This window comes from Thamnophis elegans, chromosome 4 (genome assembly GCF_009769535.1).
Source record: "Thamnophis elegans isolate rThaEle1 chromosome 4, rThaEle1.pri, whole genome shotgun sequence".
NCBI lineage: Eukaryota > Metazoa > Chordata > Lepidosauria > Squamata > Colubridae > Thamnophis > Thamnophis elegans.
The window spans coordinates 114,041,741-114,067,310 of NC_045544.1; the positions used below are offsets into that span (position 1 = coordinate 114,041,741).

Consider the following 25,570-nt stretch of genomic DNA (forward strand, 5'->3'; position numbering starts at 1 on the left):
TCACCACTGTGCTGGAGACCATGGAGGCTGAAAAGAGGCCGCGCGGGGGCCACCCATGCCCCATTTTTGCCAGCAGGGTTCTGCAGAGGGCATCCATCCTGTCTCTCTCTCCCTCCCTTGGGCCGGCCCACAGAGAACTACAATGCTGATCCGCCCCTCAAAGAAATCCAGTTTGACACCCTTGGTCTAACTATAACAGACTCCTCTTTTAATCTCTGATTCAACTTCCTTCTAGATTTTGTTCTGGGGATTGAGAGATCTGAAGCGAGTGAATTTGTCCCAGGTGGATAGACCTCGAGTGGACATTGAATGTGCTGGAAGAGGGGTCCAGTCATCTCTCATCCAGAATTATAAGAAAAATCCTAATTTCAGCACTTTGGTCAAATGGTTTGAAGTGGTGAGTTTTTCCTCCCCTCATGGAAGCAACATAAGGAAGAAGGGAATTGAAAGGACAGACCCGATGGATCGCAACAAAATAATCTAATCCGCTATTCTGTATATATCATTTTGGATGCTCACTATGCTCACCTACTACTTCCACTGTTGCGTTCCAATAACTGATATCCATGGAAATATAGAAATCCCCTGTCCTGTCCATCTCCTTATCATTTCCCAGGCCTTCCTTCCCACCATATACAGGCCTGGAAGCCATCTTTTGCATTGGGCCTCCAGACCTGCCATATTTAGTGTTGTGGGAAATTGGGAGGGGGAATTGTATGAAGTGGGATAGATGCAGTCAAAATAATATTCCTTTCTCAGAGAGTCAAGGACGTCTCGCCCTGCACCTGGAGTTGTGTGACTGGGAGGCATCTCCAGTTGGGATGGTGCCTGATTGGACCGTGTGATAGACATATGGGTGTTGGGCAGGGACTTGAACTTTCATCCGGGTGGGAAAAACCTGGAAACTTTCAGATTTGGGTTTTCCCAGACACCTCTAATAAAATGGAACTTTGAGGAACCTCAAGTCTTGGAGTCTTCTTTCGTTGAGGGTGTTACTTGGAACCCTGACACTAGTCCTCTTCTCCATTCTAACCACTGCAGTGGTGCAGTGGTTGAATGCAGTACTGCAGGCTACTTTTGCTGATTACTGGCTGCCTGCAATTTGGCAGACCAAATCTCACCAGGTTGAAGCTTGACTCAGCCTTCCATCCTTCTGAGGTGGGTAAAATGAGGACCCAGATTGTTGGAGGCAATATGCTGACTCTGTAAACCACTTAGAGAGGGCTGTAAAGCACTGTGAAGTGAGTCTAAGTGCTATTGCTATAAAGTGAGCATAGTAAATGGCATGAGGCTGAAATGTTAGACTATGAGGAATCCATATGCTCCTGCAATCTTTCCTAAGATTTTCCCATAGTGAAATGAAATTGAAAAAGCATAACATTTGTGTAACTCTCACTCTCACTCCCTGGACGGTAGAATACTTCCAATTCAAGGACATCACATATTTATTTGACTACAATACTGAAACAATGTAGGGGGGAAATCAGATTAGAAATATGAGTACATTTCTCATAAGACGTTGGTGGCCTAACCATGCCCAAGGCAATAACAATGTTAAGACTAACCAGATATCGGTCTGACCCATATCTATTTACTAAAGACTAGTTAAGTGGTCTTGGAAGCAAACAATGTTTTGATGAGTTGCAGATTCAGCTGTGCTCACACTGATCTTCCAACAGACGTCTTTGGCACAGAATCTGATCCTCCTTGGCTGCAGTCTTACTTTTACATACCTGGCAAAGGCCCCTTAGAAATAAGTGGGTTTTACATTTACTTAAGTCATGCATAGGGTTGTGCTCTTAATGCAGAAACTGCTTATAATTTTACTGCCAGAGGTGGTATGCAAATATTTATACTTAAAAATAGCAGTTTTATATATAAAAGGAAAGATTCAGAAATGCATTTTATATCTTGGAGCATTAATCTTACAGTAATAGCTTTCACATCCTTCAGCAGTAAATAGTTCCCCATCCCACCCCAAATTTAGATGTCATAATTAAATCTTATATTTAATCTAAGTCAGTGTAGTCATATTCTAAATGTCAAATTCTTATGAAAATTTGGCAAACTTCATATTTGGCATCAATCATATCATTCAGCACAGGGCAACCATGGGTTAGCTATGACAAGATGACCTCTCTTGATAGCTGTTTGAATATCCCTAAAATTCTGTTTGAAAGTTTTTTAGCTCACTCTGACAGAGATTCTTGTACATAAAGAAGAGGAGAGCTGGTTAATCATTGTCAACTTCTTTTTAATGACCCCATAATACCTTGCGGGGTGGAGTCTGGGCAACTGAATGGAGCTGAGTGTTTACTGGCCGGATGCCTTTCCTGTCGCCAATGCAGAGTTTTATTCAGCAGAATATGTTAAGTAAGCTCCCCGTTGGGAGAGCGAGTACGTTCAGCGAAGTGTTGTGAGAGTTGTGTTGGAGAACACACAAACTAGCATACAGAGATACTGCACTTTAAATAGGCTTTTACTTTCATGGAAATAGAGGCATCAGAGAGTCCAAGTCATACACAGATAAGACAGTCAGTTATCAATGTCTTTCAGTTAAGGGATAATCCAAATAACATAGTCCAGTAACATATAATCAGTCCAGTAATCAAAGTTTGCTAACAGTTGCAAAACTTACAATAGCTCACAGCACTCAGATCAGATCATCCCAGCATCTAACGAAGAGAGAGAGAGCTAACAGACATTCTGGCTCTTATGGCCGATTGAGGAAATAGCACCCAATCACATTTTACAGTATGATTTAAAGAAACAGTTACAACATTGTTACATGATTTATATATTGCCAACTCAACCATTAGAATTATATTCCTAACAAGATATATTCTCATTGTGCCTAGAGAGAGAAATATTTGCCTCTACCTAGCATCGAACTCACAACCTCCTGACTGTGAGGCAAGAGCTCCACCTCTAGGCCACCACACCACTCAAGAGAAGAGTGGTATGGTGAGAACCAGAAAACAAACAATGGACTCTCCAAAGGTGTAGTGGATCTATTGAAGTTTATTCTTCCCAGTCCCTTAAGCATTCAGGAACTGAGTTTGGAAATCAGAACAGACTGTTAAGAGTTTTTCAGCAATCCAAACTAAGAACTCAACATTCAAAATAATGTACTTAACCAAAGAGGTAAACTCTTCAGAAGTAGCAGTTTCAAGCTTTCTCTTCTGCTTTCTCAACAATAGTCACATATAGTCATAATGACTGTTTTAATGCCTCTGAGAAATATTTTGCAGTTTAAGGAACCAGGGTCTCAATAGCGTGTTGAATCAAAGTCAGGCAGTGTAAAAGGGTGATGGGATTTGTTTGTACAGACCTGATAAGGTTAATTCAGCAGGTATTTCTATCTGTTAACCTCTGGTATCCACCATCTTCCTCAACCTTCTTCTCTCACACCTACTCCCTTGTCAGAGCAGCTTTAATGCTTCATAGCATGAGTTTACAGATAGTCATATTCTGCTGCTGTGGTTTACCTCCCCAAAAATCTGGTGTTTTTCCTTCACTATTCTCATTAGAAAGTCCAACTATGTTGCGAATTTGGAGTATTCCAAATTTTATCAGTTTTGTTAGAAATACTATGGGTATATATATATATATCAGGGGGAAAAACTATGTGAAAATTCTAAGAGCTATTGTAAGTGGGCATTAGCCAAGATTAGCAGGCTGAAGTTCTCCAGATGTTTAGACAACTCACTCATCATGCTGGCATTGACCATGCTAGCTAGAACTAATGGGAGTTGAAATCCTAAACTTCTGAAGAGCATTCAGGATGCCTATTTTGGTGACACAGACAATATATTACGTTTGATAAATCCATGGCCTTTATTTATAACACACTTGTTTCCTCTAGAGGGATGCAGTGGCTCAGTGGCTAAGACACTGAACTTGTCAATCAGAAAGATCTGCAGTTCAGGGGTTTGAATCCCTAGCACTGCCTAACGGAGTGAACTCCCGTTATTTGTCGCAGCTTCTGCCAAACTAGCAGTTTGAAAGTATGTAAAATGCAAGTAGAAAAATAGGGACCACTTTTGTTGGGAAGATAACAGCGTTCCATACGCCTTTGGCATTTAGTCATGCCTGTCACATGACCATGGAGATGTCTTCAAAATGTGCTGCTCTTCGGCTTTGAAATGGAGATGAGCACCACCCCCTAGAGTCGGGAACAACTAGCACTTATGCACGAGGGAAACCGTTACCTTTACCTATGTTTCCTCTGTGCCTCTTTCTTAAATACCAGAACCTGATCAAAATTCATGACTTGTATTTATTTTTCTTTTCAGGATCTGCCTGAAAATGAACTCCTGCATCCACCCCTCAATATTCGTGTGGTGGATTGCCGTGCCTTTGGGCGTTATACCCTTGTGGGAAGCCATGCTGTCAATTCCTTACGGAAGTTCATCTATAGACCTCCAGATAAGAAGACTCCACATTGGAGCACAGCAGGTAGGGAATGAAGAGGAATTCATGCTATGGGAAAAGATGGCAAGAGAAGATCAATTGTTGGGCTGGTTGTCCTCATTGGCCAAGAGCGTGAACTATTAGTGCATTCCAAGTATCCAGATGATACCGATAGAAGCTCAGGTACCTCAGGTTTCACCTGTGGAGTCCTCAATGCTCTCCAAGCATGGTTGTTTTCATGCAGATGTTTCCTTACCAAACTAGATAACCTCATCAATACACTGTACTGGTAATGATGAGGTTACCTAGTTTGGTAATGAAATGTCTGCAAGAACACATCCAAGCTCAGAGAGCACCAAGGAATCCAGATGATAGTTTGCTGGCACAGAAGAAAATGGGAAATGTGAGAGTGAATGGCAAAATAAGAGATAGCAAGATAATGAAGAGATTATATTCAAATCTCACAACAGATAAGGTTTCTAGATGAGTTCAGTCAACAGTCTAAACTTAGTTGAAATAGCAAATTCAGAGTGTTAGGAGATATTTTCTTAAGCACATTATGCGAATGGGTCTCTAACAGCAAAACATAATATAATTTATTTGTTCAGACATAGCAGGTTATGGGAACATTTAATTATATTTTGTTATTTAAAGTTTTAAGTATTAATATATTAGGAAAGTCATCATTATGTTGTCTTTAAGAAATGAAGATGCTGTGTATCTGTGACTTTGCTTCCTCCATCTCATGTTTGGCAATATTGATAATGGCTATGCTTAATTTATTTCAATATTTAGCCAGGTGATATACTCAGCAGAATTAGAAAATCAGTTGTATAATACAAAACAATTGTGGTGATAGATGGGTCCATCATAGTGACCCCATATATTCAATATTTGTGTGTTCTTCTTACTATTGTGAGGTGTGTTTTTTTCTTTTACAACCCAAGTTCCTCCACAATTTCTTCTACATTTTTTCAACCAGGTTTTGATTTTTCAATGTTATGAACTTTATCCCATCTTCAGACAACTTCCATGCTAAAATATTTCCTATATCTGTACTCTTTCTCTCTCTTTCCTGTATGTGCCTATTATGCACTCTCTGTTTTTTCCCTATTTATTTATTTTCTGTCCAGCTAAACTTATGAACGCCTATGTGACTCTTGCAAATGGGGGGCCCTACTCTCACCCCACAGGTGAAATTGTGGTTAACATGGAGCCAGAGGTTCCCATCAAGAAGATGGAGACCATGGTGAAGTTGGAAGCGGTAAGAGGGATCAAGGATGAGCTACAGAAGTCCTAAAGGGTTTGATGCATGGCACCCAAAAGTTTGAATCTCTGATCAGTCTTTCATTCACATAATGAATTCTGGGTTTGCTCCTTTCCATCTGTATTTTGCCTTTCTCCCTTCTGCTCATGTCCTCGTTGGAAAATTACTGTGGGTAATTTACAGCTCAGTTTACACTCAGCAAACTCCCAGAAACTATGGCTGGGTCTGTCCATGTGTTGTGAGAGTAAGGAGTTTTTATAATGTCTCCTAACTACTACTGGTAGTTGATATTCATGGATGTGCTCTGCCTTCTGCTTATCTATTCTACATGAAGCTGTTACAGTCCTTACACTGCATGTTGTAGATCAGGGGTCTCAAGACTTGTAGACTTCAACACCCAGAATTCCTCAGCCAGCCATGCTACATGTCTTAAAGTTGCCAAGTTTGGAGAGCCCTGTTGTAGACCACTTCTGTATTTTTCTTCATGGGCTACTGGGTCTGGTCTTTTGGTTTACTTAAAATGATTTAGAGCAGTGGTTCCCAACGTGGGGCCCACGCCCCACAGGGGGGCAATTTGAACCTTGTTTAAACCAAGTTAATAGGCTTCCTCCAGGTGAGTAGAGTTCGCTTTTTGTGTAAAGTAAGAATTGTATGTCATGGGGGATGGGGGGGATGGCATCAGGATTTTAAAGATGCTTAGGTGGGAGATGGCCAAAAAAAGGTTGGGAACCACTAATTTAGAGGCTTTAGTTGATTTGTGTGTCACAGTGATGTGTCTGCTATAGTGATGCCTTGTGGTTATGATAATCTGTTGATAGTTTCTGAGATAGTTTTGATGTATGTAGGTTATCCCTTTTGTTGGTTGTGTAGTGGTTTGAGGGTCAAGCACTTTTTGATAAAGAGGTGTGGATATCCATTTAGTTGGGAGATGTTGTATAGTTGGTCTGTTGTTGTTGTTGTTTTCCTGGTGTTCTGGGTTACTATGACATCTTTGTACTTATCTGAATAATGTCTTCTCCAGCTCCTGTTACAGAAAGCTGGATTGTTATTTTGGTAATGGAGTACCTAGTTAGTATGGATTGTTTTTCAATAGATTCACATTTGTAATCTGCCATCATTTCCTCTGCTGATAAGAATATCCAGGAAGTGTAGTAGTTTGTTTTCTTCTTCCCTTGTGAATTTTATTCCCTTGAAAATGTTGGGTATTTTCTATAATTCTTCCTTTTTATTATGAGGGTGTTTTCCGCAAAGTGGATCCATCTTGCTGCGGTTTCTGAGTCCCAAGAGTGATGATCTCATGAATTTTCTTCTGATTTGTTGATATATTGATTTATCAGTTGTGTTTCGTTTGCTTATACTCTTAAGCAAGGGTACCTTTTTGATATGGAGAGCAGCTCTGGCCCTTATGAAGTCTTGGGGGAGTTACAGAAATGGGAAAGATACTGCATACAAACCACACCCTTTCTTTCACATAGGTGGCACACTATATACTTAGACTTCCTGGGGAACAATACATGATTGAAGTCTGCCTCCCCCCTCTCCCGCCGCCCCTCCAAACCACATTCTTAAATGATCCTTAAGTTTTCTTGCCTGTTTTTTTTTAATGGAAGAAAACAATGTCCTTATGAAAAACTGTTGGGTAGCAGAGGTTTTAACCTGTTCCTTTTCAATTTCTCTTGGTTTTTTTTTTACCTGTGAGTAGTTCATTCCCCCTATTAGAATATGCCATTTGCATTTTCTGCATTTGACAATCTGCCCAAAACTCAATGAAGCATGATGCTTTTTGCATGTGACAATTGGGAAAAAATGAAAAATAAGAATTCTGTCATGCTCAAATGCACAGGGCACACTTTCCATATGATAAGGTATCTGAGAAAGAAACCAAAGTACCTCTCCTCATAGCAACAATTTTAGAAAAGGCAGTAAATGCAACTTCCAGGCAAGCAATGGTCTTCTTTTTTTTTAAAATGTCAAAGTGATATTTCTGTACATGTACTTAACCACATCTCCACATCTGCCCTTCGCTCCACCCCTCACTTATTGGGAAGTGGGGGTTAATTAAAAAACACAGTTCAATCAGGGAACATTACAACACTCAAAACAACATGGAACAAAATGTTCAGACCAAATTTCAAAACACAAAGATTTTTATTTAGAGCTTTGAACACTTGAACCTGCTATTTTGAACTCAGAACTGTTACCAGATGTGCTCCAGAAACTTGACTCAAGAATATCTCTAAATATACTGTATATCTACCACAGACCAAAAGGTGTATCCAGTAATGACACATAAAATGTTCCAATTCCACTAAAATATGTTTAATAATAAATCCCATTTATATTTAGTATGTACAATTTGGGATGGGGGGGTGTTTTTGTTTTAGCTTTAATACGAATCACAAAAGGAAATATATAATTAATATTAATTATCTTAGTTGAGAAAATTAGCAATCAGTTTCCAAATATATCAATGCATCCACAGAAGGATAGTATCACGACTATGTGAAGAATTAGTACCTCTTCGTACTGCTTTGGTAAAACCACACTAGGAATAATGCATCCACTTTTGGTTGCCACGATATAAAAAAGATGTGCTCTTGAAAGAGTGTATAAAAGATCAACAAAGATGTTTAGGCGACTGGAGACCCAAACATATAAAGAATGGTTGCAGGAATTGGGTATATCTAGAACAAGGCTGTCAAACTCGCATCCCCCGGGCTGAATGCCTCACACACTGGCCACGCCCATGCTCATTTTAGCAAAGGCAGAAAAAGTTCCTATACATTATGTGACACCGCCATGATGACACGGCTTTGACAGCCCTGATCTAGGGATGACATGATAGCAGTGTTCCAATATTTAAGGGGCTGCCAGAAAGAGGAGAGCGTCACGCTATTCAAAGCATCTGATGGCAAGACAAGAAGTAATGGATGGAAGCTTAGCAAAGAGAGATCCAACCTAGAACTAGGGAGAAATTTCCTGACAGTTAGAACTGTCAGTGGAACAGCTTGCTTCCAGAAGTTGTAGATGCTCCATCATTTGAGGTTTTCAAGAAGAGTTTGGCAACCATTTCCCTGAAATGGTATAAGGTCTCCTGCTTAGGCAGAGGGTTGGCCTAGAAGATTTCCAGAGTCCCTTTCAACTCTGTTAGTCTATAATTCTGTAAAAGCAGTGCTGGGAATAAAAGGATTTGTGGAGATTCCAGGTAATCTTCTTTACCTGGTAGCTGAAAATGAGGCAAAAGTAGGGGGTTAAAACTTTCATGCTGCATAGACTCTAGTCAGGGGAATATATGGGGAAAAAACTAGTTGGTTTGTTGCATTCAGTTAAAGGGCAGAATACAAATGCCTAATCATGTCTGGGTACTGGGGTGAAAGTGTGGGAAGTTCCATTTCAGAGAAGAAATCTAGAAAGACAGGTAAAGCATTCAGAAGATTGCTTTTCTACAACTCCATTAATCTATCTCAAGATTAATTGAAGAAAGGAGGACTAGGTATGATCCACAAGACAAAAAGCATTTTAAGTATAGCAGTCAACAAAACTTTGAGGCCCAATTCCTGCGCCACTCTGTCTGAAAAAAATTAGATTGTTCTGAATGTGCCTTGAAGCATAACAAATTCTTTTTAATTGATGGGAGCAAATGATTTCCTCTCTGAGTTTTTCTCCTTTTTGCTATTCAAGTCAGGGACTCAAACCCATCGGCTTTCTGAGCAAGTAGTAACTGATGTGCCAGCCATCAAAGGAGCTTCCTAGCCAGGCTAAATCTATATGGTATAGATATATAAATATATAAATATAGAATTTCTATTCTATAAAATGCATAATGAATGGCTGTGTATGGAACATCTACCTGTCTAGGGGGAGGGGGGGGGAAACCAGGACCAGCAAGCATGATTGAGCATCCTGGTTTTGGAGTGCAGGTTGGATAAGCCCATCGTCTCAGCAGCCTCTTTGCAAGCATTCTCACAGTATGTTCTCAAAATGATAAATGTGTCTATCGGGCCAAAAAAAATGGGCTTCTTCCCCTTCATTGATTTATGACACTTTGGCTTCTCCAAAGGTATTTTTAAAAAACCAGTTAAAAAAATCAGGCATGAATTATATTTAAAGAACATTTATCACCCTTGGAAATGCCTGATCTTCCTGGTTACCTCTCAGTAAAGAGGCTTATATATTTTTAAACAAATGTAGTGCATGAAATGGGCGGGGGGTGGGGAATGGACAGACATTGACAAGCCAACTTTATTCTGGTATTTAGGGAAGGGTGTGTATTCTGTTAGTCCTGACATATTTAGTATGACATACAGATGATCGCCACCTGCTTTTCTAGATTATGATTTCCTTTACCAGGGGAACTTTTTTTTTCTTTTTCACTTTCATGAATATTAAATCCCCTGGCAAGGCTTTTGTGTGATACAGATCTTCCCAGAATCACCTTTGACTTCTATATTACCCCTTGGGAGCCTTCTCCTAAGTCATACTGGGAAGAGTGCTTGCTTCGTGCTTTTCAAATCGAACATTTTGGCAAGCATTGAAACAGTACATACTTTTAAAACGAGTGTCTTCCTGAAAGAGTGTTTTGGAGTTTGGCATGTTTTGCCCAGTGGATGGTGAACAGCTGGATGACAAGAAAAATGGAGGGGTGGGAGAGAGGCAGGATACCTTTCCCCAACCAGGAGCCCTGCAAATGTCTTGAAGCCAGAACTCAAGAGAATTCCTAGTCACTGTAAGAATAATTGCTGTTGTTCCACAAAACATCTGAAGGGCATCGGGTGGAGAAGACTATTCAAGGGACCCGAAGAGCAAGTGGTAAAAAGTTTCAGAGAATCTATGGTCCAGTGTTTTCCCATGGGTGCTACAAAGGAATTGTGAATTGATGATCCTAGATAAAGCATAAAAATAAAATCAATTTGCCATTAGCTGTTCTGCATGTATGAATTAGAGACCTAGCAAAACAAATCTGGACAATACAGCACCCTAAGCTTCTTCATCCACCTGTAACATTCCTTCCATTGATTTGGGCTGTGTGTTACCTTCCTTTTTTGTTTGGTATCAGGTATGTGCATGGCTTCCTCTGTTTCTCAAAGATGCTGTGGGGTACATGTCCAAGTAGCTGCTCTGCAGACAGGAAGAACTCTCCTTCATAGTATTAACTCTCCTTTATTTTTCCCCATTCCTTTCTCTGATGACAGAATTCTGATGCTGTTGTGAAGGTGGACGTGGTAAGTGACAGCTGTGCTTCTATGGATCCTACTAAAATATCTTCTCTGGCATCTGGAAACAAGTTATAGTAACATTATCTTCTTAAATTCAGGGAGTAAGCTGAAATTGCTCCCTTTTGGGAAGGCCTATACATAATGAGAATAGACTGGTGAATATTTGAGACTGATAGATACTCACTATTTTTCCTAAAGATTTGGGAAAAGTTTCTGCCCAAGGTCCTTTGTTCTTACACACACACACGCACACACACACACACACTCACACACACCTCAAATTTATAGCTATTGTGCAGTGCAAATACACACACACACACACACACACACACATACACATTTGGAATTCTCAACTTATGTCATAAACTGCAGCTTTAGTCTAATGAAAAAATGTTGGGGATATATACATACGTATAGAAAAAAACACAAAAATAAAAATGAGTTTGGGCCATGGCAGCAGGTACTACAATAAATCAGTCAAAAATAAACTGATTTATTGCAGTGTCTGCTGCCATGGCCCAAATTCCTTTTTATGTGTAGTTTTGTATCTATATGTATACTACTGTATATGTGTGTGTATGTATATGTACACATATATAATTATGTATATATGTGCATGTGTATAATGTTTAATTAAAATTTTTGCAAAGTTACATGATGAACATTAACAAATTAAAAAGAAAGAAAAAGATAAAGCTAAAAATGATGAAAACAGTAGAAAGTGAGAAAGAAAAAAAGAAATACTTAAAGAAATAACTTCCAATCTTCCTTACCAACATACTTAATGCCCTTTTTCCTCTTCAAAATTACATAATATAATTCCTTTCTCCCCATATACAGATCTTTTCAATCAGTACATTCACCATTTATCCATTTTCTGAAAAAGTCTACCCCAAATTTATTGACTGAGTCACACAAATTGCCTAACCTAGTTAATCAATTAATCAATTTTCTGGATTTGCAGAATACATTGATCCACTCAAAAAATAAATTAGTCCTTAGCATATTCTGAGGCCAGAGAGGCTGTAATTTCTGTTTGGAGAAAGTACACAACTTCCATAAAATACATATGTTGGGTGAATTACAGCTAGCAATAGCACATAGACTTATATACCGCTTCATAGCACTTTACAGCCCTCTCTTACCAGGTAAAGACTCTGCATATTGCCCCCAACAATCTGGGTCCTTATTTTACCCACCTCAAAAGAATGGAAGTATGAGTCAACCTTGAGCCTGGTGAGATTTGATCTGCCAAATTTCAGGCAGCTGACAGTCAACAGAAGTAGCCTGTAGTACTGCATTCTAACCACTGTGACTCCTACAGTATAATCTTCTTATTTTACAAAAATAAAATTAAGGATGCACAAAACGCTGCTGCTGGGGACTTCCAAAAAGGCACCAGAAATGCTACTTGTGACCGACAGACCAAAGTTTTTCAGCTATTATATAGAGCACTATTTCTCACCTCAGCCATTTAAGATGTATGGACTTCAAGTCCCAGAATTCCTCAGCTAGTGTTGAGAAACACAGGTATACATGTATAAAAATTAAACTGTCAGGATTTTTCTGCATTGATTTAACGTATCTCTCTAGAGTCTTTGACAGTAATTTATTTTCCATTTCATAACTATGTCACTTCTTTTCCACGATCCTACAGACAGAAGAAGAGAAGGAGAAAAAGAAGAAGAAGAAGAAAGGAAATGCAGAAGAAGTTGAGGATGAGGAGCCTGATGAGAGCATGCTGGACTGGTGGTCCAAGTATTTTGCTTCCATTGAAACTATGAAGGTGGGCAACTCTCTGGCAAGCAGGACAGATGCACAGAAGGGTCTCATTTAGTTTATGGCCTGCGGGCCCTGAACTCTTTTAGATATCAGAGAAAGAAGAAAATCTCAGAAGTATATAGTAATTCACCTGGCAATATTATCCTACTGAGAGGAAAGACTATGTGAGATCCAGTTTCACATTTCATTCTCCATGGACAAAACACACAAATAATGTTTTATTTATTTTGTTTATATAACATATAAAAAAATCAATTTCCATCAAATGTGTGATCTGGGTACAGTTGTTTTTAAGCAGTCATAATCCACATATTTGCTATAGTATTCATCACAATAATTTTGATAATAATAATATAATAACAATAACACTTAACATTATCTTCTTCCAACAACTCTACACTTAACATTTCCTCTTTTTGTTTCTCCTGCTTTCTAACTTCTGTTTCTTTAAATTTATAGTTTTTATTGAGCTTTTAATAAAACAAAACATAAAAACCACATTCTATATCCATTCTTCCCATTCCTAAGACATCAATATATCCCATTTTGTTTATCGTCATACATACTTTCCATTCATTTTACTTTTGCTATTTCCTTTTTACATTTATAATTCCTATAACCTAATATTACATGTATATAAATTCTACTTTCATTCAATATTCCTGTTCTCTAACCAATAATACCATACTGTATGGTATTCTTTACCGTCTTTATCTTGCAGTTTGAAAGTTTATTTGACCATTTCCGCGCAGTGCATTACTTTTTAAATTATCATGTGACAAAACATACAAATTAATCCAACTCTGTATTCCTGAATATGAGATATAGTTGACCTTTCAAAATTTCTCAACATGTGTGTCTCCAGGACTGGAGATGGCATGATTTTTGTTATGCCACAGGAAGTATTGCCTTTGAATTCACCTTTCTCTGTATTTCTGTAGTCTGATAAATGATTACCGTCCATGTGTTGAAAGAGAAATTGTGCTATATTTATATTTAACCACCCCATTGGCTAACCTTCGTTTTTCTAGTTACTTCGGCAGCAAGAGGCAGCTGCAGCAGAAGCTGAGGAGAAAGAAGAGATGGACACCAGTGGTAGGTTTCAAATTTTTTTAGAACCTCTTCTGTAGGTGTGGGCTGCTTTGTGGGAGAGATTTGCTGGCCATGTGAGTGGGTGGGAGTGGCTTGCCAGCCATGAGACTGGGTGGGCATGGCTAATTTGTAAAATGTAGTGAAACTCACTTAACAATGCTCTTGTTTAGCAACCAAAATGTTGGCTCAGAAACTCTGGCATTTGAAGCACGCAACTCTTAAAGCTGTCAGGTTACAAGACCCTTGCACCCCTAACCCTTTAGAAAAAAAAACCCAGGGGTGTTCAAACTTGACAACTTTAAGACTTGTGGACTTCAACTCCCAGAAATCCTCCTCTCGTTCTTCATCTTGATGATGTGTGGATGGATGGGGAGAGGGAGCTGGAACCGGTTCTAAACGGCACTGTAGATTTGTGGAACCTCTTCTATAGAAGAGGTTAGAACTGGCAGGAGCGCACCTCTGATGGACACCACTGAAGGTAAATCTTTGAAAAGTAGGAAGAAAAAAGAAACAGGAGAAGAGAGCTTGTGATTCTTCCCTTACAAATAAAACTTTAACAATAAGCAGGAAAAACATTCTTTTTCCTGCAGCTTTTTAATAAGGAAGAATTTCGCCTGTTGATTGTCTGTTACAGAACAATTAAAGGCATAGCAATATTTAGCAAGTCCCTATATTGAGAAGGGTATATGATGCTAAAGTAAGTACACAAGAAACTGTACTGAAGGACAATATCCTTATGGGGATATATAAAATTTATTCTCAGGAGTATATGGGAGCTCATGGGAGTTTATAGAATAAGGCAAAGGTAAAGGTTCCCCTCGCACATATGTGCTAGTTGTTCCTGACTCTAGGGAGTGGTGCTCATCTCTGTTTGAAAGCCAAAGTGCCAGCACTGTCCGAAGACGTCTCCGTGGTCATGTGGGCAGCATGACTAAATGCTGAAGGTGCACAGAACACTGTACCTTCCCACCAAAGGTGGTTCCTATTTTTCTACTTGCATTTTGCATACTTTCGAACTGCTAGGTTGGCAGAAGCTGGGACAAGTAATGGGAGCTCACTCTGCTATGCGGTGCTAGGGATTCGAACCACTGAACCTGCTGACCTTTCTAATCGACAAGCTCAGCGTCTTAGCCACTGAGCCATTGCGTCCCTGTTTATAGAATAATACTACTTAAATTAGTAGGAAATATGAAAAAGTATCCCCCCCACTTTTAACAGCCATACTTTTTTTTCATAGCAGTCATTTGCCATTCCAAATCTCCCTCTTAATCTGTTGTTGTGGCCAAAACCTGGCTTTCTAAAGTAACCAGATCACTTTGAAGATTGTGCTTAGCACTATCAATAGCACTTAGACATATACCATTTCATAGTGCTTTCCAGCCCCCTCTAAGCAGTTTACAAAGTCAGCCTGTTGCCCACCAACAATCTGGCTCCTCATTTTACCCATCTTGCAAGGGTGGAAGGCCAAAGTTCTCTGAACCAGCCATAACATTAGCTAAGGGCATTTAACCACTGCGCCGAGGTGGTTAAATGCAGCACTGCAGGCTACTTCAGCTGACTGCAGTTCTGCAGTTTGGCTGTTCAAATCTCACTGGCTCAGGGTTGACTCAGCCTTCCATCCTTCCGAGGTGGGTAAAATGAGGACCTGGATTGTTGTTGGGGGCAATATGCTGACTCTGTAAACCGCTTAGAGAGGGCTGAAAGCCCTATGAAGCAGTATATAAGTCTAACTGCTATTGCTATTGCTATTCTCCCAAACCTGGACGAACCCGTAGCAGCCCACCCCTGTTTTGAGGTATGGTCAGTAAAGAGAAGCAATCTAGTTTACTAGGCCACAGGTTTCTGATTATTCTTCCCCCTCCCCCCCGTTGTCACTTGTTACAGAGTGCCATGGGGTAATCATGTTGAGTGTAAGTAGAGCAACAGCTGATGATGCCAACACCTTGATCTCTTTTCTTGATTTGGTTCTAATTCTTGCATTTTCTACCTCTGAAACCTATTCACTTCAACTCAATTATTTATGATACATATCAGTTCAAGTAATGAAATGTCTGTCCAATAAGAAACCACAGGGCCCCAAGAATACACTGAATATTCATAATCAGCACAAGGTGATTGCTTGCATGATTATTTCAGGGCTGGAAGCTAGATCAGTATTGCAAACTTTACTTTTTACTAGCTAACCTTTCTGTCAGCTTTCATGCCATTGCCTGATTTTTGTTTTTTATCTCGTGCCTTCCCTACCACAAACTTCTTATTCTTGCCATCCGTATCTGCTGCTCTTCTCTGGGAGCTCAGAAATGAGACTTGAGGACTCTCCTATGAAAGGCTCAAAAGCCCAAGGAAAGACCAAAGACAAAGTCAAATTATCCAAAGAGGACAAGAAGAAAAAACAGCAGCAGCCACAGCCTGAGGCCCCTGAAAAGAAGAGCAAGCAGAAGATTGATGAGATGAAGGTGAGCTGTTCCCATTCCTAATCCCAATTAAATGAAAAGCATTTTATCCAATTGTAATGTTTTAGCTTTTTATTTTTAGTCCTTTTTTCCTGGTCAAGTCCCTTTGAAATGAAGGGGAACTCTACAAGAATCGAAAATGAAGCACCCTTCAGAATTTAGCTCTAGGAGAGGCCAGTTTCCCAAATGAAATCCGGTATCTATTACTGCCAATCCAAACAATTAACTATTAGCAGGCAAACTTCCCATTATTCTAAGTGTGCCGAAATGTAGTAGTGCACGCACAATGGATAGGCAGCTCTTATCATGGACTTTATCAGTGGTCCTTTGATAGCCCCTTTGCTCTATAAAGAGCATGCCTGTAATGCTACACCATCACCAAAGGGAACAGGGTCAGAATTTACGTCATGTGGTTTGCAGAATGTTATTAAGTATAAAGTGGAGTGCTTTAAGATGTCCATAATATTCCACTTGTAGGGCTGGCCAGCCCTCATGTGCAATCTGAAGGATTGAAAATCTTATCTCTTTTCATCTCCAGAGAGTTCAGAAAGAGAGGTCCTTGGTGCTCTCTGTGCTTGGTTGTTTACTTGCAGATGTTTCATTATCCAAAATTGGTAACATCATCAGTGCTAGTGACATACATGGCTAGTCACTAGCACTGATGATGTTACTAATTTTGAGTAATGAAACATCTGCAAGAAAACAACCAAACTCAGAGAGCATCAAGAACCCTTCATTTCATCCCCGAGCTACAAATACTCTCCTTTATTAGTTGAGAAAGACCCTCTTCTGAAATCCTATAGACTTGCTATGAGTCAGTGCAGCTAGCACTGAGCTAAATGGCTCTGGAGAAGGAATTTCCCGTAAACTTTCTTCATGCATCATTCAGTGATTCAACATTGGAAACCTCTGGACCACTCTTTGCTGTTTATATCTCTGCCTACCTTTTTGAATTCCAGATTACATGGCCATGTTCTTAAAATGAAAACAGTACATGACTTGGTGTTATTAGAATTACTACATTCAAAAGTACCATCAACAGCATTTACAAGGATAAAAATATAATCAAACCATGCAAGTTAATTCTTGTCCTAAAATGGCAAAGTAAAGGGAAATAGTATGTAATATTTCCTTGGGATACTTAGTTTTGACAGGCTAAGAGACAACTTTTTTTTTTCTTTGAATCTCCTCTTGGAACAAGATATTTTAAGAGAGATAAAACTGCCATTAAGTAGAGAGAGGAGTCTTCTAGTAAATATACCATTCCACAGACAGAAATTCTGAAGAAAAAGAATGTCAACCTAACCTCCCAACTATCTCAGTTCTGGGGAGATTTCAATTGTATACAAAATTTGTTGCAGTTCCTTTTATTCATCTATTTCTTCACTTCCTTTCAGGCTTCTTTTCCAGATGTTCTGACGGGTCATGCTGGTTGAAGATGACAACAATTATAATAAATTCATCTAAGGGCTACCAAATTGAATATTGATTGTCAGTGTACCTCTACCGCAATGATTAAATACCCTGACCTCATTTTAAAAGTTTTTCACATTCTTTGCTTCATTCTTCTTTTATTTTGTTTACGAGGACGTGTGTTTCTGCAAAATAACACACACACACACACACACACACTGTCAGCTTCTGCCTTGCTGTTGCTTCAGCTGCCATGAAACGGGAAGGGGGGGGCTTGTATTTGGGAGGGGTTAATTGATGTGCTGGAGGAATGTTCTAGGATGTACCAGATGTTGGGATTGCGCATGCGTGTGTGTTTCCCGCCTGCATCAACGGCCTCGACATTCCATCTTTCGGCCTGTCTTTTTGAAGTTATCTCACACCTGACACTTGAAGGACTTATGATTGGACTGGAGCTTTGATCCTAAGGGGGGGGAACGGGCTATTCTATATATCAATTGCTTCGCGCCAAATTAAGCAGACTTTGCTTTGCTACTGCTCGCTTACCATTTATAATTAGTAAAAGTACTTTTGATTTCCAACCATGGAGTCTCTTAGTCTTCTTTCCTAATTATGGAATGGAGTGGTGCCTGACAAGAAGCAAAGTCTCAAAAAGAAACCCTTTCCAGGAGATTTACGTCTACCGAGAAGGGAGATAATGTCTTCTCCGAGCAGAGAGGAGGAGGGCGCCGTTGGAGGGGCGGATTCCAGTGGAGTAGGACCTCCCGACCTTTCTCTACACGAGCCCAGCCCGCCTGACTTATCCTTGCACGAAGATTTATTTCAACTGCAAATTTCCAGCCAGCCTGAACCTGCCCCCCCACCCCGATGGTCAACTTTGGTGGGACAAAGAGAGACAGAGACAAGCTGGAATGCTGGACTCACCCAAAGACCACCCAGACAACCTTCGCTGGAGCTGGGTGCCGTGAGAAAACCCCAGATGACTGAATTCCCTGACTATTGGAGCCAAAGGTACTTTGGGGAAAGAAGGGGTGGCGATGAAGGAGAATGCCGAAGCTACCAGCTCCAGGGGCCCATGAGAAAACCCCAGCGGAGTGAATTACCTGATTATTGGGGTCAAACTTATTTGGGGGAAAAAAGGGGGGAGGAGGAAAGAGACTGGAGAAATTGGCAACGTTACCCACGCCCGACATCTCCCCCTCCCCCTCGGCCTGCTTCACCCCCTGCAGCTAGAGGTTTTGCTGACCAAGGAGGGCCTCCCCCCCGAAGACATCGGATGGCTAAAATCCCTCCCTTGCCTGTGCGTTACAAGGGTGATACTGCTAGCCTGCCTTCCTTTCTTATGCAGGTGTTTAATTACATGGAGATTTATGGCCGAGACTTTGAAACTGACATCATGAGGGTCAGAATGGTTCTTTTGTCATTAGATGATGAGGCTGCTACATGGTCAACTGCTTTGCATATGTCTGGCTCTCCCCTCTTGGGGAATTTCAACCGCTTCATGGAGGCTTTCCGCCAACGTTTTGATGACCCGTTAACTGAGAAGCGAAGCAAATTGAAGTTTTTAACTTTGGAACAAGACGATAGACCTGTCGCCCAATACATCCAGGAATTTCAGTGTCTTTCCCAATACATGAGAGGCTGGGGGGAGGACGCTCTACTGGACAGATTTGCTGAAGGATTGAATGAAGACATTTATCAGCAATGTGTCAATCGTAACCTGCCTAGACGTTTAATCACTTGGTTTGAGCATGCAGCGGACGCTGAACTCGACTTAACCCGTCTCCGTTATGCTAAAGAGGAAAGGAGGAAGCGGAAGGAGAGAGCTGCCAAGTCCCTCCCCCCTTCAGCCACTCCATCACTTTTCAAACGACGAAGTGAAGCGAGGGGGCCCCCTTCTGGCCTCTCCAGGCCTTTAACATGTTTTCGCTGTGGTAAATTAGGGCACACCGCCCCCGAATGCCGTGCTAAATTACCCCTCTCTGCGCAACTCCCTCCCAAACGTGAGGAAAAGTCTGGCAGAGGACCTGAAAAGAAGAAGAAGGAAACGGCTTTCGCTGGGGATTCCAACGAATGGAAGACTGCTTTCAACTGCCCTCTTGGTTGCTTCCAGTTCCGGGTTATGCCTTTTGGCCTACAAGGGGCTCCTGCTGTGTTCATGCAACTTATTAATGAGATCTTGCACGATCATCTCTACAAGGGCGTTATCATATACCTGGACGATATCCTCATTTATACTCGCAGTTACGACCACCACGTCAATCTGGTGCGCACTGTTCTGAAAAAACTCCGTGCCGCTGACCTTTATGCTAAATTGTCTAAGTGTGAATTTCACCAATCGAAAATTGACTATCTGGGCTACCGCATCTCCCCTGATGGCATTGAAATGGACCCTGAAAAAGTGAAGGCGGTCACTGAATGGGACGCGCCCAAAACTCGTAAGCAATTGCAAAAAATTTTGGGGTTCGCTAATTTCTACCGTCAATTCATTCCCTCTTTTGCTCAGATAGCCCTCCCTATTACTAATTTGCTCAAGACGAAAGGCGACCCGAAGCCTAAGCCTAATAAGCCTTTAGACTGGAACATGGAATGCCAAGCGGCATTCGAGAAACTTAAACGCCTTTTTGCCGCTGAACCAGTTCTTAAGCATCCTGATCTCGACCGGCCTTTCGTCGTCCAGGCTGATGCCAGTGATGTCGCCGTAGGGGCCATTCTGCTGCAAGCCAATGATCAAGGTAACTTGCAGCCCTGCGCATACACCTCCCGTAAACTCACTGACACGGAGCGGCGTTGGGCGGTTTGGGAGAAGGAGGCTTTCGCCGTCCATTGGGCCCTCGCTACTTGGCGCCATTTCTTAGAAGGCGCTAAACACCCTTTTGAAGTTTGGACTGACCACAAGAACTTGGAAGCGTTGCGAACGCCTCGTCGTCTCTCCCCCAAACAGATGCGATGGGCCCAATATTTCAACCGTTTCAATTTCACTCTAAAGTATCTCCCGGGCGGAAAGAACTTCATGGCGGATGCTTTGTCCCGATTACCTCAATATAATTGCTCTCAACTGAGTATCGTTCAACCGCTCCTGGAAGCCCCGGTACTCACACGTCAGCAGACCCAAGCTCAGAGGGACGTGCCTCAAGATCTACTTTCTGACCTTAAAAAGGCTCTTCCTCAAGACGACTGGTTTCTGAACCATCGGGACGAGTGCACCATGCGGGACGATCTACCGTGGATTGGTGCTAAATTATACATCCCCGCGTCTCTACGTCTGGTCGTCCTTCGTCGCGCTCATGACTCCAGATTGGCGGGTCATTTTGGGTTCGTCAAAACTTTGCACCTCGTGAAGAGACAATTCTGGTGGCCCTCTTTAAAAAAGGACATTGAACTTTATGTGGCCAGTTGCCCAGTTTGCACTACCGCCAAAAAACCGCCGGGGAAACCGCAGGGACTACTCCAGTCCGTCGCTCGCCCGGTTGCCCCTTGGAAGGAGATTTCTATGGACTTTATTGTTGAGCTTCCCGAAAGCCAGGGGCATACCGTCATCTGGGTGGTCACTGATTTGTTTTCCAAGCAACTTCATTTCGTGCCTTGTCACAAAATTCCTTCCGCCAAGGCATTGGCTAAACTGTTCCTTTCACACATCTACCGTTTGCATGGAGCTCCCGACCGTATTATCTCCGATCGTGGGGTCCAATTTACATCTACTTTTTGGAAGGAATTTCTCAAACGCATTGGGTCCACCCAGGGCCTTAGCTCCGCCTACCATCCTCAGACTAATGGCGGCTGTGAACGTACGAATTCCGTCCTTGAGCAATATTTACGTTGTTTCATCAATTATCAACAAGACGATTGGGTCGACTTGTTACCACATGCTGAGGTGGCCTACAACAACTCGGTTCACTCCAGCACGGGGTTCACCCCTTTTTGGGTCATTTACGGCCAAGATTTTGTTCCTATTCCCGAATTGCCTACTGCCCAACCACAGGTTCCTTCAGTTGCGGACTGGAGTGAGCGTCTCAGTCGCATTTGGCCCCTGACTCTTTCCACTTTGGACTCTGCACATAAGGCCCATAAGAAGCAAGCCGATAAGAACCGCTCTCAGCCCTATGAATACCGCCCTGGGGATTTGGTGTATTTGTCCACGAAATTCTTGCACACTACGCAGAAGTCAAAGAAATTGGGACCCAAGTATGTTGGCCCTTTCCCTATTGTGAAAGTCATCAATCCTGTTTCTGTTCGTTTACAATTGCCCAAACACCTCAACCGAATCCACCCGGTGTTCCACATCAACCTCATCAAGCCTGTTCGGGTTTCCCACTTACGCCCCCCAGATGAACCTCCGCCTGCTCCGTTGCTGATTGATGGGGAAAGTCATTTTGAAGTTCGTGAAATTCTTGATTCCCGCAGGCACCGTAATCGCATCCAATACCTGGTAGCTTGGAAGCACTTTCCCCCCTCCCACACGGAATGGGTTGATAAATCCCACGTTCGTGCTCCCCGCCTGCTACAGAAATTTTATGCTTCTTATCCCGACACGCCTTGACTTTTCTCCCCCTCCCTCTTCTTTTTGTGTTTTGTCGTTTGTCTGTTTTGTTTCTTTTTTTTTCCAGGCCTGACAGCCTTTTTCCGGGGGACGGCCGGATGTCAGCTTCTGCCTTGCTGTTGCTTCAGCTGCCATGAAACGGGAAGGGGGGGGGCTTGTATTTGGGAGGGGTTAATTGATGTGCTGGAGGAATGTTCTAGGATGTACCAGACGTTGGGATTGCGCATGCGTGTGTGTTTCCCGCCTGCATCAACGGCCTCGACATTCCATCTTTCGGCCTGTCTTTTTGAAGTTATCTCACACCTGACACTTGAAGGACTTATGATTGGACTGGAGCTTTGATCCTAAGGGGGGGGAACGGGCTATTCTATATATCAATTGCTTCGCGCCAAATTAAGCAGACTTTGCTTTGCTACTGCTCGCTTACCATTTATAATTAGTAAAAGTACTTTTGATTTCCAACCATGGAGTCTCTTAGTCTTCTTTCCTAATTATGGAATGGAGTGGTGCCTGACACACACACACACACATCCCTGCAGTATCACAGTGGAATTCTGTATTGTGTAGGTGCAGTTCATCAATGATGAGAACATGCGGAGGGGAGAAATGAAACAAAATAAAACTTGTGGCAACAATTATATTTTGCAATGTCGTAAATAATGATAAAAATAGTTAGGACTTTCAATCCGGCGAGAAAACTGGGAAAAAAAATGGGGAAAAGAGATCTCATCAATTGGGTGGCTCCATTCTTGCATATTATTGTATGCTTACAGATGTTTTACATTTTTTTAGTAAAAAGGATCAAGGACCACATTTTGAAGCTGACATGATACATACCTGTGCATCATGCCTCCTGCATCAGCAAAATATCTTCATTTTGACGAATAAGTACTGTTGCTTCTGAATAAGTCAAAATATGTGATCATAATAGCCAAAGGCCCAAATTATGTTATTTGCTCCATACTATCTTAGGTGTATCCCAAAGAACTGGAGACAGAGTTTGATAATTTTGAGGACTGGCTGCATACTTTTAACCTCCTTCGTGGGAAGATTGGAGATGATGATGACAATTCTGCAGATGAAGATCGCATTGTGGGAAGATTCAAAGTGAGTGTGAAATTCCACTTACTTAATTCCAATTCTGCTCATCTGGGTAGACTAAATGGCTAGCCAGAGAGGCAAAGGAAGGATCTGATTTCACTCCTCTTTTGACTTGGACAGAGAATGTGTTCAGTTAAAATGTTCTTGTTTTAAAAGAAAAATAAATGGGGATTTAGCAAGATTAATGGAATGGGTGAAAAGACAGATAAATCAGGAATGTTAATCCAAATTAAAGAAGAAAACAAGTCTTTCAAATGTTATTTCTTCTCTGATATATACACGGTGCATCCCTTCTGGCATTTGCTTTGGGTGGAGAAAATTGTGGTTTCTCTTGTCTACACTAGGGGAAAAAGGGCCAATGAAAGAATTGCTTGGAATTGTTCTAATCATTCTCAGCACCCCCATCAGTCACACATGCATCAGAGCATTTGCAGTTTGCAAGAACAAAATATGCTCCATGTACTCATTGTCATGATGCCAGTTCAGCACTAAGAAATAATTTTTTTCACTAACTTTGCTGAGTAAGTAAATATTTTGTCACCATTCCAACAGCTGAAAAAATAATATCTACTTAAATATAGCTCTCTTGTGGAAATTGTTAAGTTTTTGTAAATTACTTATTACATTTTATCTTTTTTTAGTTTAAAATATTCCCAAGTGGGGTGTAATTCCATTAGAGCCACAAAAAAATTTGATTCCACTATATTGTTTAAGGTTTAAAGTGTCAGAACACACTGGTGCTGTTGTGTTACAGGCCTGGTGCTGTTGCCAGAAGATGGGGAAAGAGAACTTAGTAACTTCTTGCCTTCTTTGCCAAAACCTAGATGGACTTTTAATTGGGCTAAAATTATGTCTTCTCATTCCCAGGGATCCCTGTGTGTTTATAAAGTGCCTCTTCCTGATGATATCACCAAGGAGGCTGGATATGACCCTACTTTTGGCATGTTCCAAGGAATTCCAAACAATGATCCCATCAACGTGTTGGTCCGGGTCTACATTGTGAGGGTGAGAACAAGTGAGATACATCTTTCAAGGCCATTTTGTTCTCATATCAATTCCAGCTCTGAGCACTGAACTTTTCCTCTTCTGGAGATTTGGACTTCCATGTTTTATCTAGAAAGTCTCAGGCTTGGTTTGCTCTTTGCTATTGAGTACTGACTCCCCAGATTTTAGGAATAATGATTTGTTGCTATGCCCTCCCCTGAATAACTAGAAACAGATTTTATAAGCTAGGGGTGGGTGGGGAGCTGGTAAGCAGAAGAAGGAAATTAAGAAAAAGACCCCCAGGTAGTGCTATTCACCTTAGGAGTAGTAAATGTATGCTATTAGGAGTAATAATTCAGTGGTGGGTTCCGGATCCTGTCGCAACTGGTATGCTGCGATGGGGCCGTACTGCCCAGAACCCACCACTGTAATAATTGTATGCTATTTTGCTGGCCCCTATACACATGTTTGTTCTCTCAGTGGGGTTCACATGCTAGCTGGTTATTGGGTCAGCTAAAGAGAGGAACATTCTGAGTTTGTGGCAAAATTTTGAAGTTCCAGTTCTAGAGCAGATGTGCCTAATGTCTGGTATGTTTGACTGCTAAGGATTTTCCTTTCCCAGCACTCACTTTTTCTAGGCCTCTGACTCCTAACTTCTATACTTTTTGAGAAACTCAAAATACTCCCTCAAACTGGCTAGCCAAAGAGGTAGAAGAACTCCCTATCAGAACTGCTTTGTCCACTTAACACTTGATTTAATTTCTAGATCACCCCAAAACCAAACTGATGTGTAGGGAGTGAAAATGTATTATTAAAGCAGTAACATGAAAAGCAGGAGCAGCAATTATCATGAATAATGAAAACAGCATAACATCACAATAAAAAATAGCAGTAAAACAATTAGGTTTTGAAAACACTAAATTTAATATGTTTGAGGGACTAAAAATGGTATTTTCATAACACTAAAAGTACTATGTCAGCATTCCAAATACCATGTAGAATCAAATCAGAATCGAAGGCAAAACTATGCTTAAAGTTCCAATTTAATAAAGCAGGCATGTTGGCACATAGCCGTGGGGTCCCAACTCTGGAAGTTACATCAGAATCCCACCCAGTTAAAAGTTCATGATCTTGTCCCCACACCCACAATCCATCACATGGCCCAATCTCCTTCTTCCACGCTGGTGTCCATGCCCAGCTTCTTCCAGTCAGGTGTGAAAGTGCGGAGACAAAGGATGACCTTGACTTCTAGCAAAGAATGAAAAACAATACATTCCAAAATCCTACTCCTTCTAATCCCTCCTCCCAT

At 41.3% G+C, this 25,570-nt stretch overlaps 1 protein-coding gene across 1 annotated transcript in view; it reads left to right on the forward strand.

Moving 5' to 3' along the window:
- Positions 1-25,570, forward strand: part of OTOF (otoferlin) — a 191,155-nt gene that overhangs the window by 151,525 nt on the left and 14,060 nt on the right. The window contains exons 28-37 of the mRNA XM_032216294.1: positions 236-397; positions 4,296-4,458; positions 5,547-5,677; positions 10,873-10,902; positions 12,554-12,682; positions 13,578-13,580; positions 13,710-13,773; positions 16,099-16,226; positions 23,149-23,283; positions 24,145-24,282. Of these exons, the coding sequence (XP_032072185.1) occupies positions 236-397; positions 4,296-4,458; positions 5,547-5,677; positions 10,873-10,902; positions 12,554-12,682; positions 13,578-13,580; positions 13,710-13,773; positions 16,099-16,226; positions 23,149-23,283; positions 24,145-24,282 (1,083 nt within the window). The remainder of the gene's footprint in view (positions 1-235; positions 398-4,295; positions 4,459-5,546; positions 5,678-10,872; positions 10,903-12,553; positions 12,683-13,577; positions 13,581-13,709; positions 13,774-16,098; positions 16,227-23,148; positions 23,284-24,144; positions 24,283-25,570) is intronic.